Source organism: Monodon monoceros, unplaced genomic scaffold (assembly GCF_005190385.1).
Source record: "Monodon monoceros isolate NGI ecotype Baffin Bay Population unplaced genomic scaffold, NGI_Narwhal_1 Super_Scaffold_10, whole genome shotgun sequence".
NCBI classification, from domain to species: domain Eukaryota; kingdom Metazoa; phylum Chordata; class Mammalia; order Artiodactyla; family Monodontidae; genus Monodon; species Monodon monoceros.
Genome location: NW_021703766.1, coordinates 57862252 through 57876337, shown reverse-complemented (window position 1 = coordinate 57876337; position 14086 = coordinate 57862252). Strand labels below are relative to the sequence as shown.

Sequence of the window (14086 nt, the reverse complement as noted above, 5' to 3'; positions counted from 1 at the left end):
AGACTCTCTGCGAGAGGGTTCTTTGGGTTTGCGATGGGACACCGAAAGTGCTGGACCACGCACCCTCTAGGCAACGCCCCTGCCTTGCTCAGGCTCTGACCTGACCCAGCCTCAGTCTGTGACCCCCGGGGCCAAGTACTTCGTTTGGCCCGCCTACGCCGCCGTCTGCACAAGTGCAAGTGGGAATGGTTGGACCGGAAGCGAAGCTGCCCGCATCTGCCCCACTTAAAGATGGCGACAACACCGCCCCACTCCCTGGACTCGCAGGCGTCCCCGGAAGTGACCGGCCGGCCCGGCCTGCGCGAACGGAAATACTCGAGCCTAGCCGAAGGAGCCCGATCCCCAAGTCCCATCGCGGAGCAACGCGGGGCGGTGGCGTCGGCGGCTGCGCAGGCGCACAGCGCAGGCCGGGCGGAAAGAGCCGAAGCGGGCAGGCGGCGGAAATATCCGAAGCGGTGGGGCGCCCGAGGCCGTTGCGGACCTCCGCGCCGAAGCCGTTGCTGCCGCGGAAGCCGACCCTCCTCCAGTACACGGCCGTCACCACCGCAGCCCCCGCCTCCCTGTTCCGACCCGAGCCGCAACCCCCTCGGGAAGGGAGCGAGTGAACGGGCCAGTGGTGCGGCCTGAGGACCCCACGTCCGCAGCCGCAGCTGGGCCTGAGGACACCGGGGCGGGAGAGGGGGAGGAGGGAGCGGCGGGTGGGGGCGGGGCCGAGCGGACACGAGAACAGCCGAGTGGGCCCGAGTGCTGCCGAGCGAGGCCGAGGCGCCGGGCCAGGCCGGAGCCGACTACGGGAGCCGACGCGGGCCGCGCGGTGGGCGCGGAGCGGCGCGGCAGGCCGGGCGGGCGGCGGCAGCAGCCGAAGAGGCCGCGGCGGCGGGTCCGAGTGGCGGAGGCGGCAAGGGCGGCGGCGGCGGGGGGCCGGGTGGCCGGGGTCCCGGGCCCCGCAGGGGCGGCAGCGGCGGCGGCGGCAGGATGATCAAGCTGTTCTCGCTGAAGCAGCAGAAGAAGGAGGAGGAGTCGGCGGGCGGCACCAAGGGCAGCAGCAAGAAGGCGTCGGCGGCGCAGCTGCGGATCCAGAAGGGTAAGGAGTCGGGATGGGGGTGGAGGTCGGAGGTCAGGGCCTGGCTTGGGGTAATGCGGTCGCCAGGGGTCAGAGGTGTCAGAAATGGGGGGGCCGCGGATGTGGGGATCGGAGATCAGGGCCTGGGGATTGAGGGATCAGGGGTGGAGTAATAGTCACTGAAGTGGTCAGAGATGCGGGGCCGAGGATGGGGCACTGAAGGTATTTGGAAAGCCAGATGTCTGATATTAGGGACTGGGAATCTGAGGGTGGCAGTGTAGTGGGGGGACCGGGAACTCGAGAGTCTGCGGGGTCAGACGGGAACCTGGGTGAAAGGCAGAGGAGATATGGATAGTGGGGGCCGAGGATTGAGGACCCGAGTGGGAGATTTAGTGTCTTATGCTGGGGTCAGTGGGAATCAGAGTCAGGCGTGGTGAAGTACGTTCTGGGGCCTGGGTTTCGTGAGTCTGGGGGGGGGGGGCGTCACATGGCAATTTGGGGTTTAGGGTGACAGGAGGAGGAGGGAGGGACAGTGGGTGCCAGAGATTAGAGATAGGAGTAGAGTTGGGTTTAGACCATGGTGCTGGAGATGCTGGAAATCTTATAGTCAGAACAGTGTAAGGTAGGAGGGCTGGGAACTAACAGATCTGGAGGTCAGATGGGAACCTGGGTTTGGGATGATAGGCAGAAAGAGGAGTATATGGATCGTGGGGACCAGGGATTGGTGGGGGGATGATTTAGGGTGTGGAGGGGGAATAAGGTCTTTGAGTTTGGGCAGATAATTGGGGACTCCTCTAGAAGGTGGGGGTTATTATGGCCAGGGATCCTGGGTGTGGGGTAGTCAGAGGCTCTTGGAGGGCACAGGGGAGTGGGGGCATTTAGGAGCTGGGTTGCGGGGGCACCCAGCTGTTGGGTGCTGGGACTTAGGGCTGTGGATTCAGAAGAGTTGGAACTTACCCTGGGCCAGGAGCTCAAGCACAGTCACAATTGAACATGTGTGTTTGTGGTGTTCTGTAGATCCAGAAGAGCCTGCCTGGAGACTGGGGAGCAGAAAGAGCAGGGAGAGGGTTGGGGATGTGTCCCACTGCCCAGGACAGAGCTGGGGTCCTGGAGGAGGCTATGGAGGCTCTGCTGGCACCTGCACCTGCTCTGAACACCCCCCTCTCTCTCCCTCTTCCTTTCTCTCTGTTTCCCTTTTCTGCTGTGAAAACCTAGACATAAACGAGCTGAATCTGCCCAAGACGTGCGACATCAGCTTCTCAGATCCAGACGACCTCCTCAACTTCAAGCTGGTTATCTGTCCTGATGAGGTGAGGGCACACTCAGCTGGACTCCCAGGCACGGCGGGTGGCCCCACCTCAAGTAGGGATACCTGGTTCACCTGCCAGGCCTTGCTGGATGGGATCCCAGCTCCTCTTTTCTTCCTTCACAGGGCTTCTACAAGAGCGGGAAGTTTGTGTTCAGTTTTAAGGTGAGTCTCGGTGGGCCGGGGTGGCTCCCTGGGCTGAGGAAGCAACAGCTGAGGCCCCGGCCAGGCACTGCTGGGGCATCTATCCACCTCCCCTCTCTTTTCCTGGAGCCAGGTGGGCCAGGGTTACCCGCATGACCCCCCCAAGGTGAAGTGTGAGACGATGGTTTATCACCCCAACATTGACCTCGAGGGCAACGTCTGCCTCAACATTCTCAGGTGAGGGCACTAGCCCTCCACAGCTCTCCCCAGCCCTGCCTGCCAGGCACCCTTCATGGCCTTGCACTACACCAGTCTCTGTCCATTCCTTACCCCTTGTGGTGTGTGTTCCTCTGTCTCTTCATCTCCACGTTTTCTTCCTCGTGGCTTGACCTTGGCTTTCTCCATGGTCTGTCCTTCTCTGCACCCTCCTGCTAGCTTCTCCCATCTGCACTGTCCCGTGCCCTGGGCCTGATCTGTCCGGTCCCAGCAGGGCCTCTGGCGGCTTCCCACTCACCAGCCCCTAATCATGATGTTCTCTGCCCACAGAGAGGACTGGAAGCCAGTCCTTACGATAAACTCCATAATTTATGGCCTGCAGTATCTCTTCTTGGTGAGTAGGGGCAGGGGCGCTGGGGCTGGGGGAGGTTGGACTTCTGCCCCTTGGGCTTGTTGACCCACCCATACCGGCCACAGGAGCCCAACCCTGAAGACCCACTGAACAAGGAAGCCGCCGAGGTCCTGCAGAACAACCGGAGGCTGTTTGAGCAGAACGTGCAGCGCTCCATGCGGGGTGGCTATATTGGCTCCACCTACTTCGAGCGCTGCCTGAAATAGGGTTGGCGCATACCCACCCCTGCCAGGGCCACCAGCCCCGGCATCCCCTGCAAATATTTATTGGGGGCCACAGGTGGGGGGGGCATGGGGCAGCCGGTGGGGGAATCCCATGCCCTGACCTGCCACCCCTCCCCACCACCCGCTCCTAGTTTTTTTTTTTTTTTTAAACCACCATGTGATTGAGGTCGGTGCTGCCTCCCCCGACCCGCTCAGCGATGGGAAATGAATTGGCTTGTCTAGCCCCACGCTGGGTGCTGTCCAGCCCCCCTAATCTGGGCTCTGGGGTGGGAGGCCAAGGGTGGCTGGGCACCCGGCACCCCACCCCTGCACCACTGGAGGTCCCGCCAGGCTATTAAAGGGGAATGTTACTGCATGGCCTCTGCCTCTTCCTTTTGTGGGGTGGGAGGGGCAGGTGATGTCCACCAGGGCTCCTGCAGCAAGCGTGAGTTGTGTGATCACAGGTGGCATTAGGGCCCCCCCCCGCCCCCGCGTCAGCAGGCTGCCCAGTGCCTGGGGCAGCCCTGGGAGTCGTGAGGGGACCAAGCCCCAGGCCTCGGCAGGGTGGGATGAATCCCACTCCGGAACAAAGGAGGGGCAGGATCCAGTAACCACAGGCTTCCTGGCCAGTAAGCCAACATACAAGAAAGTCCGCACCATCTCCTGTTCTGCCCCCTTCTGCCATGGGAGGGCCTGACGAGGAGAATGCTGTCTGGTGCCACCGGCTGCCTGAGGTCCAGAAACATCAGCGAGAGTTCTGGGTCCCTGAGATGAGCTGGGCCCTACAGTGGGTAACGTGGTGGGGTGCAGGGCCTCTGGGTGGCTACCCGGAAGGGCGCCAACCCCGCAAGGACCGGGACCAGGACTCCGGCCGTGGCTCGGCTCCCTTAGGCTGGACTTGAACTTGTGGAACACCGAGTCTGCGGCAGGGACACGGAAGCTGGTGCGCATGCGCCTGGGGCCGGCCTGGTCCCCGGCGCGTGCGCACGCGCGCTGTTGTCCCCGCCCAGCATTCCGGGCGCCGGCGGGGCGTGTGACGTCAGGTGGTTTAATCCGGAAACGGCGGCGACCGCCGACGCGACAGAACCGAGGGTCTGTCGTTGGTGGGCGCTCCGGGGCTCCCAGCGAGAAAAGCGTGACCCGGAAACGGAAGCGAGTCCCTGTCGCAACTCCGGTGAGTGGCCCCTACTGGGGCGCGGGCCCTGGGTGGACGCGTGGGTGGCGGCGTACGAGGGCCTCGCCCCTCTCTGGGACCCGGCCTTATCATCAGAGGACCCCATGCTGTCTTGCCTTCAGTGGTCAACACCCCGAATGGCCCCCCAGGCTTTCCTGCGTGAACAAGGCACCCCAACACTTAGCATCCCTCCCTCTGTACAGGAGTCCGCAACGCTCCCCAACCTTATTCTCCGCGCCCAGATTCCCTCGGCATTTAGGACCCCCGCCCCAAACCGAATTCCATGCATACGCTGTCAGCTTCAGGGCCGCCCCCATCCACCCTGTTTCTAGCACTCGCAGCCTCCACCTCCTCCTGGCAGGGACCCTCTCAAGTGCCCTGTCCTTGGCGCTCAGGTTCCAAGTGCCCCCTACCCCCGTCAGCCCACACACGGCCATCTCCAGTCTCAGTCCACCGAACACGCTAGGGCCTCATCGCAGGGTCTGCAGGACGAGGTGGAAGCCTTGAACCTCTGTGGGGACACTGTGATGGAGGAGGGGTTGGGGTGGGCACGTTGTCCCCACTCATGTCCCTGGGGCTACCCAAGTTCCAGACTCCACTCTTTTGGCCTTCCATTCACGCCTTTTCTCCCTGCTCAGCCCTTTCCATTTTGGGAGTCCGCATCTGTCCCTGCCCATACACAGTGTGACCCCAGCTCTGCCTCATGCTCTCGTTTTGGGCCTCACACCACTCTGCAGTAAGGCTTCACACTTGCCCTAGTCCTACCGGTGGGCTCCTGCGGCCATGGACCTGCTGTTTGGGCGCCGGAAGACGCCGGAGGAGCTGCTGCGGCAGAACCAGCGCGCCCTGAACCGCGCCATGCGAGAGCTGGACCGTGAGCGACAGAAGCTAGAGACCCAGGAGAAGAAAATCATTGCAGACATCAAGAAAATGGCCAAGCAGGGCCAGATGGTAAGCTCGATTGGGCACAGCCTGGGACACAGGCCAGTGCTGTTGCTTGTTCAGACACTGGGGCTGCAGCAAACTGGACATGCTGAGCACCAACAGGGAGGTACTTCTAGGGAAATGAAGGGTTGAGTGGGGCTTTCCCTAGTTTCAGGGTCCAAAAGGCTGCCTCTGTGGAGGTGGTATCAGAGCCAAACGTTGAGTAAGGAAGAGAGTGAGCCCGTGAAGATCCAAGTGGCAAGTGTGTCAGATAGAACAGCAAGTGTGTCAGATAGAACAGCAGATGCTCCATGAGAGTGATGGGTGAGCTCAGAGGAGTGGATGTGGGCCAGACCACTTGGAATCGTGGGCCACAGTGGGAGCCCACGTGGCATGGGATGCACTGGCCCTGGGGGCCAGTGAGCAGAGAGATGGGCACAGCCTGAACTGCTGGGGAGCAGCACCTTTGATGGGCGACAGAGTTTTGGCCTGAACAGCTGGGTTGAGGTGCCATTTCCTGGGATGGGCAAAGCAAGGAAGAGCTCTGGGGAGGAAGTGAAAAGGTGAGGTTTGGAAGTGTTCGTGTGTGAATCAGGATCCTGTACTTGAGGTGAGGGCCTGTGTGAGGCGGAGGGAGACACACATTCTTTGGCCAAGAGAGAAATTCAGGAATGGGTGTTGACTCTATAGACATGGAGAGAAAAGGACCCCTCAAGGGTGGCCCCACCTTTCTTCCTCTCATTTCTGGAGCAGAGATGAGAAGCCCGCGGAGGAGTCTGTGCAGTGGTGACCCAAGAGGCATGAGGGCGAGAGGGAACAGTGGCCAGTGGGAGCAGGCACATAGGAGCCCCTGAAAGCCTCAGTGGGCATGGTGGAGTGGCAGTGAGCATACTCCCAAGGCTGGCTCACTGCCACCTCTGTCCCCTCGCAGGACGCTGTGCGTATCATGGCAAGAGACCTGGTGCGCACAAGGCGGTACGTGCGAAAGTTTGTGTTGATGCGGGCCAACATCCAGGCTGTGTCCCTCAAGATCCAGACACTCAAGTCTAACAACTCAATGGCACAAGCCATGAAGGGCGTCACCAAGGCCATGGGCACCATGAACAGACAGGTGTGCCTCTCCCGATCCCCCTCCCTACCCCTGCTAACCTCAGGAGCCAGACTCACCCTCCTCCCACTTCCAGCTGAAGTTGCCCCAGATCCAGAAGATCATGATGGAGTTCGAGCGGCAGGCGGAGATTATGGACATGAAGGAGGAGATGATGAACGATGCCATTGACGATGCCATGGGTGACGAGGACGATGAAGAGGAGAGGTTTGGAGACAGGAGGCAGGAGGGTGGGGACGGAGGGGATGCCTGGCCCTCCGGGTGCCTGACCCTCACGGTTCTTTTTTTTTTACCTAGTGACGCTGTTGTAGCCCAGGTCCTGGACGAGCTGGGGTTGAGCCTGACGGATGAGCTGTCAAGTGAGTGTCCAGACCCTGGGCCCTGTCCTGCGCGCAGCTCAGCCATCGCGCAGACCCTCCCTCTCCCAGCATTACTCCTTCTCGCAGGGGCTCTCTTCCTAACCCCCCTTCTCTGCAGACCTCCCCTCCACTGGAGGCTCCCTCAGTGTGGCTGCCAGTGGGAAGAAAGCAGAGGCTGCAGCCTCCGCCCTAGTCGATGCAGACGCAGACCTGGAGGAGCGGCTCAAGAACCTTCGAAGGGACTGACTGCACACACAACACACCCCCGTGCCACCCTAGGGAGCCAGCGGAGGGCCCAGCATTTTCATTGTACCTTCTGCAATAAAAGAAGTTGGGCACTAGTCTTGGGCCTGTGTGAGTGGCCTGACGTGAGCCAGGCTGGGTTAGGGAGTCTGGTGACAGGGCTGACAGGAGTTGCTCAGGCAGGGCTTGGTAATGTGTGCCACATTAGCTGGGGTATAAGACAGAGGGCTGGAGATTTTCTCGTTTTGGCGGGAGTGGACAGACCAAGCCCACCCGTCTTCAGGGCTTGGGATGTGAAAATGAGCAGCAGACACTGGCCCAGCACCCCCAAGGCAGGCTCCCCAGACATCCTGATAGCATCCCAGGAGTCCAGGCCTGTCCCCCAGGGATACACTGCCCAACTCCGCGTAGCCCAGCCCACCCAGCTCACTTTGATGAGCTGGTTGCGAGAAACGGTTCCAAACCAGTCCAGGAAGCTCTCGGGGAGAATGAGCTGCCGTGCAGCACCTACCTGGGGATTCACCCTGCCTGCCCACAGGTTAGCCTGGGTCTGCCTACCTACCGGGTGACCCTCCTACCCACCAGACACTCCCCAGATCGCAAAGGGCCCAGGAGGGATGCTGCTCCCCACTCCCTGGACACCCAGGTGGCTGGAGACAAGTGCCCCACCCCCATCTGGCCCAACAGGGTTTGGTGAGGGATCGGTAACAGCCAGAGACCAGGCCCCCAGGACCACTGCCCCCACCAACCAAGGCCTGAGTAACGGGTGAAGTTTTTATTAAATCCACAGAAGTAAAAACCATATTGTGAGGGGCTGGGGTATGGGCCACCAAGGAGTGGGAACCAGGCCACCGGAGAGAGGAGAAGAGGAGAGAGAAGAGGGGGTGACAGGACAGAACAGAGAACAGAGCCAGGTTGGAGCGGCTCGGGGGCTGCCCAGCCTCAGGGGCCATCACCAGGGCCACTGGACAGGTCCTGGGCGCTCAGGCCAGCACCAGGCAGGCTCAGCGGCGGGGGCTCCACCAGAACGGCGGAGAACTTGGTGTCACCAAAGGCTTCGTTCATGCGAGTCTCAAAGAAGCGCTGCAGGCCAATGATGGACTGCACATCGGCCTTGTCCTGCCGGGCAAATTACAGTGGATGGGTCCTAGGTCGCCCACCTCTCTGCCCCCAGCCTCCCCTCCCCAACCCATCCCCACCCCAACAGGCTCACCTCTGTCAGCTTGTTGAACTGCTTGAACATGCGGCCCACATCCTGGGCAAACTCCTGGGGGGAGCTGTAGGGGGGTGACAACTTCTCCTGGAGACGGGCTCGAATCAGCGTCAAGTCCAGGGTGCCGCCGGGCTGATCCTTCAAGCAGAGGCCACAGGCTGAAGGTGAGGCCAAACAGCCCCTGCACCTCCCACCCTCCCAAGTCCCAGAACTCACCAGGGAGAAGGTGGAGTCAGTAGCCAGCTGGTGCAGGGGCCGGCAGGGCTCATGGCAGAAAAGGGCCAGCAGGACGCGCTCACACTTCTGCAGGCATTACATGAACATCAGAGTCATAGGGGACTTGGTGTGCTGCTGGCCAAACCAAGGGAGTGGGCCCCACCCTCACCTGCTGGTTGGCTGGCGAGAGCTTGGCCACCACACCAGTGCTGTCACCCCCATCCAGGTTTAGGCTGCCATCCTCCTCCTTCAGGTCGGGTAGCACGTGGCAGAGAGAGCAGCTCCACTCCTCCCTAGAGGAAACAGACCGTGAGGGGCTGCACGGCACCTGGCCCAGCCCTCCACCCTACAGACCCCGCACAGCCTCGCACCCTGGCACATCCTGCAGGGCAGGCAGGTGGCAGTCCAGGTGGAAGCAGAACTCGCACTGGTTGCACATGACCAGGTCACCTGGCTTCTGGCAGACACGGCAGATGGTGGCACTGTCATCCAGGGCACCTGGGCCACCAGCTGGGGCTGAGGTGCCCTCTGGAGCCACCACCTCCAGGCCTGAGCTGGTGCTGCCACTGGGTGAAGCCAGGCGGGGGCCCTCGGCGCCGGGGCCCTCCGCCAGGGCCATCAACACAGGTTTGGTCTCGGGGCCCTCAGTGGCAGCAGGCGGGGCCCCAATGGCAGCCTCTGTTTCTTCCTCCTGTGAGGAGGTGAGGGGTGTTCAGTGGGGTGCCGGCCTGGGCAGTAGATCCTCATCTCCCAGCCACAGTCACTTGGGCAGGCTCACCTTGACGATAGCCATGCCAGGCAGGGGCGGAGCGCCAGGGGCCCCTGGGGGCGCAGTCCCAGGCTGTCCAGCTGCAACAGCTGCAGCACCTCGCTCAATGACGATGAGGTTGTAATCCTCAGTGGTGCTGCCTGGGAAGACCTTGAAGACTGGTGGCTGGCTGTCAGCCGTGAGATCCAAGTCCAGGCGTTCGAGGCTCACCCGTGGCACCTTACGCATGAGGCCACTCACCTCACCATCACTTGAGCGGGACCTGTGGGCGTGGCTTGGTGTGAGCGCCCCACCCCTATGGCCACCCTGTCCCTATAACCACCAAAGGGCAGCCACACTCACCGCTTCACCCCTGACACGTGGGGCTCTGCACTCGAGTAAGGGTCATCTGCTCGGAACACAGAGAACAGGTTGGGGTGGACATAGGGCACTGCAGCTCTCCCACCTACTGGGGGGGCAGAATCACTCACCTGACCCGAAGCCATAGCCTTCCTGCACCTCCATAGGCTGTGGGCAGAGCAAGTGGACCTCAGTGGACAGGTATCCCACAGGACCCCGTGCCTCTTTCCTCCCACTATGGTCCCCTCCCTGGCTCACCTGGCTGCTGCCAGAGCCCTGCTTGCTCAAAGGCCCTGGAGCCCGAGGAGGGGCCATGGGTACAGGGCCTGTGGAGTTGGTGCCAGGACGTTCTGCCACGATCTTGCCTGCAGTAAAGAAGTAAAACAGTGTAAGAAAGTGCAGTGCCTGGGATGGCAGGGTGCAGCAAGAGAAAGACAAAAACCCACCAAAGGCCTCTGCACTCTTGGTCCAGGCATTGAGGTCCCACTGGAACTTCATCTCACCGTGTGGCTCCACGGGGTCCACGATCATCTTGAGGGCCCGGTGCAGCTGGAAGTAGATCTGGGGGTGGGCAGTACATGAGCACACGGGCAGTGAACAGGGCTCCAGGGTCTTGGGAGGTGCCTACCTGGAACCCACCACCTGGGTGCCCACCAGCACACACCAGCTTCTTGGACAGTAGCAGAGCAGTGTTGTTGTCACTTTCCAGAGCCCATGAGGCAAAGCGCAGGATGTGTTCCTGGTGCTTCTGGATCTTGGTCATGGTCCAGTGCTGGCGCTCCAGGCGCTCCTGCTGCCCCTCAGTCACCTTCTGCAGGTGGAGAGCAGATGGGGTCAGGGAGGACAGAGCACTAGAACCTCTCCCCACCCGAGGAGGGCATCAGCAGCCAGCAGAGGGCGCCAAACCCCAGGACGATTCCACCTGAGGCAGAGTGAGCTGCCAACAGAGAAGGACCACGCAGCGGGTACCTGGGCGTCGTTAACCAGCACACGACCCCGCTTGTTCAGTTCCTTCATGATCTGCAGGATGGCCATCTTAACGTCCACCTGCACGCGCTTCTGTACGTCAGACACTTGGCGGATCCTGGGTAGCAGAGTGGGTGAGGTCAGGGCCACTCAGGCAGGTGCTCACCCAGAGCCACCCCACCCCCCGCCCCAGCACAGCACAGGCACCCACACTTACGAGCTGCGAACCTCCTTGGTGTTCTTCTGCAATGTCGCATGCTTGTCCCCGAGGCGCTTCACCAGTGAGGCCAGGAGCTTGCGCTGGTTCCTCACAGCATCCTCCAGGAACTGGTACCTGAGGGCAGATAGAGGTGGGCCCGGGCGCCCAGCACAGAACAGGCAGAACCCACCCACCAAGCCTCAGGACTCACTGGTGGTCCTTGTGGGCGTTGAGCTGGCAGTCCCGGCAGGTGAGGGTGTCGCAACTCTCGCAAAACAGCACAAGGGGCTCGTGCTTGTGCACGTTGCAATACACCGTGCGCTCACCGTCCCTCGACTTGGCTGGTCCTGGGGAATGGGATCTATGAAGCGGGAGCTCATCCTCACCACCTCCAGCTCGAGGAGCGGACAGAGATCAGGGCCTCACTTCCTGCCTGTCCTGCAACCCTGGGCTATCTGCCGGAAGGACCCAGAGGGCCTACAGCAGTGGACAGGGAGAAGCAGAGATCCTTGCTCTCAGCCTGACCAACAGGGTCACACCCCTCTCCTTTCAGCTTCTGGAGGTGACAGCTTAACGTAGAGTGACGGCCTCTGCCAGGAGAGACCTCCCCGCTGTTCCCTCTGCTGAAACCTCCTCCAGATGGACACTCAAGAAAGCTCCTCCACCTCTGAAGCCCTGCCCCCATCCGCCACTGGGCTCCCTTTCTCCTCCACTCACAGAGGATTCTGTCCAGCAGGGGAGGGGATTCTGGCTACTGGGGCATCCCAGCACACACAACATTTGCTTTCTGGCTCAAACAAAAAGCAAATCAGGGCTTAAAGAGACCGTCAGATACATTTTCCTCATAAGCCACGCCTGGTGACCTCCCCTCTCTTCTCTGCTAAAAGGAGACCACACCATCTTAACAACCCACGGGGGAACCTGCAAAGCCTTCTCAGGCTGGAGAGATATCAGACCAGGACCCTGAGAGAGACGTCAGGCCCCCGTGCTGGGACAAAGGTCCTACTGCTCAGAGCAACACTCCCCCAAAGACTAATACACCACGTTGACCCCCCAGCCCTCCCCAGAGGCTGTTGCCACTAGAAAACCGAGAACATCCATCCTCCTTTCCTCCCCAATCCCCATCACGTGTCGTTACTACACCAGCCCAGCGTGAGACATAGGAACATTTCGATACAAATAAACCGAGCCTCAGCTCCTCTAAATATTGCCCGCTCTTGCACCCTGACCCTTGCCTGGAACCCAGGACCCCCTGGAGACCCCTGCCCTTCTCTCCTGGCTCCTCATGCCCCACAGGAACCATCTCTACCCAAGTTTTCCCATCAAAACTGTCCTCTGGCCTGGCGGAGCCACAGTGTGACTACCAAAACGCCACTCATGGGGAGTCCTGGGCCAAAAACCAAGCGCAAGGCCCTCTCCATAGCACTTCCAGCACATTCACAGAAAATTCTGGAAATACCAAGCTAGGCTGTGAAATACCTGTGACCCAATGATAAGAACACTTCCAGCACTCACTGGTCAGTGATAGTCTGATGACCCTACCAGCTTGTTAAGACACAAGGCCCAAAGACCCCACTTTCCCCTACAGTGGCTTAAAACAGGTGCCAGGGAACCTCTGGTCCAGGAGGTCCCTCACATCATTGCCCCAACACCCTGCATCTCCCTATCCACACGTGCGGATCTCTCTACCACTGGAGGCCTATCCCCTGCCTACGGGGGTTCCCTGATGAGCTTCCTCAAGCCCTCTATACACCCCCTGCAGCACCATGAGATCCCCTGTGAACTCCCCCCACTCCCTGCCTGTGGCTTTTCTCCTGCCACTGGACCTGCAGAGACTGCCCACCAGAGCCCCAGCCTCCCCCTTTTTGAGTTCTGCCCTCAGGCCCTTCAGTTGGTGCCCCGTAGAGAAGCTCCCTGAGATCCTTCCACCATCTGCAACTACCATCATAAACAACGGAAGGCATATAGAGGAGAACAGCAAGGGCAGCCCCCTGCACGTTGCATACCAGTGGAACGCACAGTGTGGTCCTTGGTGTACTTCACCCGCTGGTGTGCCTCCACACACGTCTCACACAGCGGCTCAGAGCACTCCACACAGTAACTGGTGGCCGGGGCATTATCCTCACAGCTAGTGCAGCACTGCTGAGCAAAGGCAGAGTCAGAAGAGACAGAACCACCAAACAAATCTGCATTTAGAACCAAGAAATACGACATGAAGAAAGATGGGGCCCTTACTTAGCCTAGACAACCTGCCCTAAGCTTTCTACTACGGGGACACTAAAGCCCGGAGCTGGTACCACGCTCTGGTCTAGTGACCCCTACTCATGGCCAGAGACCTCCTGGGGGTTGCTTGGGCGAGACATACCTGATTCGCATCCTGGGAATCGGTGGCAGCCTTGCTGCCACTGTCGCGCATGAAGTAATTCTCCACAATATCTTTGGAGAAACACTGCTGCTTACATACTGGACAGTCCACCACTACGAAGAACACGAAGAAACAAAACCATCGCATGGTGAGCGCATCCCCCCACTGGGCCCCAAACTCCATCCCCTGCCGAGCCGAGGCGACCCTCCCCTCCCGGGGGAAGAACCAAACCCTTCTTTTACCGAACTTTAAACAGTCGCCCCATCTCAGTACCCGGGCCACAGCCCACTGCCCACACACGTTCCGGCCACTCTTCGGGTCCCCATCCTCTCGCCCAGGCGACCCCCGCCATCGTCACGCTGGGAACCGACCCCCAGTCCCCGAGCCTCAAAGGGATCAAAGGCTGCGGGGTGGGGGAGGGGCCGCCCCCGGCCCCACCGCACTCACCAGCGCCGTCGCCCGCCGCACCTCCGTCCCCTGAGCTGTTGGCGGCGGCAGGCGCCGCGGGCCCGAGGCAGGCGCTGCAGGCCGAGTGCAGGCAGGGTAACAGGCGCGGTTCCCTCTCGGGCCGCAGGCGCTCCCGGCACACGCCGCAGTGCTCCAGCAGTTCCAGCGCCTCGCCGCCGCCCCCCGCGGGCGACGATGCCGATGCGGACGCCGCCGCCGAGGCCGAAGCCGAGGCCGTGGCCGAGGAGGCGGCGACGCGCTTCTCGGCGCCCGCCGAGCCCTCTCCCGGGCCCGGGCTGCCGGAGGCAGCCGCTGCCGCCGCCGAGGCCGCCGCCGCCGAGGCCGCCATTCACACGCCGCCGGGGGCGCCCAGGGGGGGGAGGAGGGGCGCGGGGCCCGCCGCGCAGGCGCAGACGCGCT

At 61.4% G+C, this 14086-nt stretch overlaps 3 protein-coding genes across 5 annotated transcripts; 2 read left to right on the top strand and 1 right to left on the bottom strand.

Moving 5' to 3' along the window:
• Nucleotides 1–396: 396 nt before the first annotated feature.
• On the top strand, nucleotides 397–3720 carry UBE2M (ubiquitin conjugating enzyme E2 M). Its single transcript, XM_029240889.1, has 6 exons — nucleotides 397–1084; nucleotides 2279–2373; nucleotides 2496–2534; nucleotides 2647–2750; nucleotides 3060–3123; nucleotides 3207–3720. The coding sequence occupies exons 1-6, from the start codon at nucleotides 976–978 to the stop codon at nucleotides 3345–3347; spliced, it is 552 nt and encodes a 183-aa protein (XP_029096722.1). The 5' UTR covers nucleotides 397–975; the 3' UTR covers nucleotides 3348–3720.
• Nucleotides 3721–4293: 573 nt separating this feature from the next.
• On the top strand, nucleotides 4294–7250 carry CHMP2A (charged multivesicular body protein 2A). Of its 3 annotated transcripts, none has more exons than XM_029240828.1 (6): nucleotides 4294–4518; nucleotides 5278–5469; nucleotides 6374–6553; nucleotides 6627–6757; nucleotides 6848–6909; nucleotides 7028–7250. In XM_029240828.1, the coding sequence occupies exons 1-6, from the start codon at nucleotides 4294–4296 to the stop codon at nucleotides 7153–7155; spliced, it is 918 nt and encodes a 305-aa protein (XP_029096661.1). In that variant the 3' UTR covers nucleotides 7156–7250. The 3 variants fall into 3 exon arrangements, with proteins under 3 accessions (XP_029096661.1, XP_029096670.1, XP_029096674.1); XM_029240837.1 differs by having other exon boundaries at nucleotides 4340–4518; nucleotides 5256–5469; XM_029240841.1 differs by having other exon boundaries at nucleotides 4433–4518; nucleotides 5157–5469.
• A 662-nt stretch (nucleotides 7251–7912) lies between these two features.
• On the bottom strand, nucleotides 7913–14015 carry TRIM28 (tripartite motif containing 28). The gene is made up of 17 exons (XM_029240427.1): nucleotides 13667–14015; nucleotides 13220–13332; nucleotides 12861–12993; nucleotides 11066–11201; nucleotides 10873–10989; nucleotides 10659–10773; nucleotides 10354–10500; nucleotides 10136–10250; nucleotides 9948–10054; nucleotides 9821–9857; nucleotides 9693–9738; nucleotides 9360–9612; nucleotides 8953–9272; nucleotides 8751–8874; nucleotides 8582–8668; nucleotides 8366–8503; nucleotides 7913–8271 (listed from the first exon to the last, which is right to left on the bottom strand). Exons 1-17 carry the CDS (start codon nucleotides 14013–14015, stop codon nucleotides 8095–8097), a joined length of 2514 nt encoding a protein of 837 aa, XP_029096260.1. The 3' UTR covers nucleotides 7913–8094.
• Between the last annotated feature and the right edge of the window lie 71 nt (nucleotides 14016–14086).

Bases quoted from the DNA above. Each gene is read 5' to 3' on its own strand.
- UBE2M (XM_029240889.1), top strand. From the start codon at position 976: ATGATCAAGCTGTTCTCGCTGAAGCAGCAGAAGAAGGAGGAGGAGTCG. The intron at 2,374-2,495 runs GTGAGGGCACAC...CTTCCTTCACAG, and splicing joins TGGTTATCTGTCCTGATGAG to GGCTTCTACAAGAGCGGGAA. The intron at 2,535-2,646 runs GTGAGTCTCGGT...TCCTGGAGCCAG, and splicing joins AGTTTGTGTTCAGTTTTAAG to GTGGGCCAGGGTTACCCGCA.
- CHMP2A (XM_029240828.1), top strand. From the start codon at position 4,294: ATGCGCCTGGGGCCGGCCTGGTCCCCGGCGCGTGCGCACGCGCGCTGT. The intron at 6,554-6,626 runs GTGTGCCTCTCC...TCCCACTTCCAG, and splicing joins TGGGCACCATGAACAGACAG to CTGAAGTTGCCCCAGATCCA. The intron at 6,910-7,027 runs GTGAGTGTCCAG...CCTTCTCTGCAG, and splicing joins CCTGACGGATGAGCTGTCAA to ACCTCCCCTCCACTGGAGGC.
- TRIM28 (XM_029240427.1), bottom strand. From the start codon at position 14,015: ATGGCGGCCTCGGCGGCGGCGGCCTCGGCGGCGGCAGCGGCTGCCTCC. The intron at 10,055-10,135 runs GTGGGTTTTTGT...TCTTTACTGCAG, and splicing joins CAAGAGTGCAGAGGCCTTTG to GCAAGATCGTGGCAGAACGT. The intron at 8,272-8,365 runs GTGAGCCTGTTG...TTTGCCCGGCAG, and splicing joins AGTTCAACAAGCTGACAGAG to GACAAGGCCGATGTGCAGTC.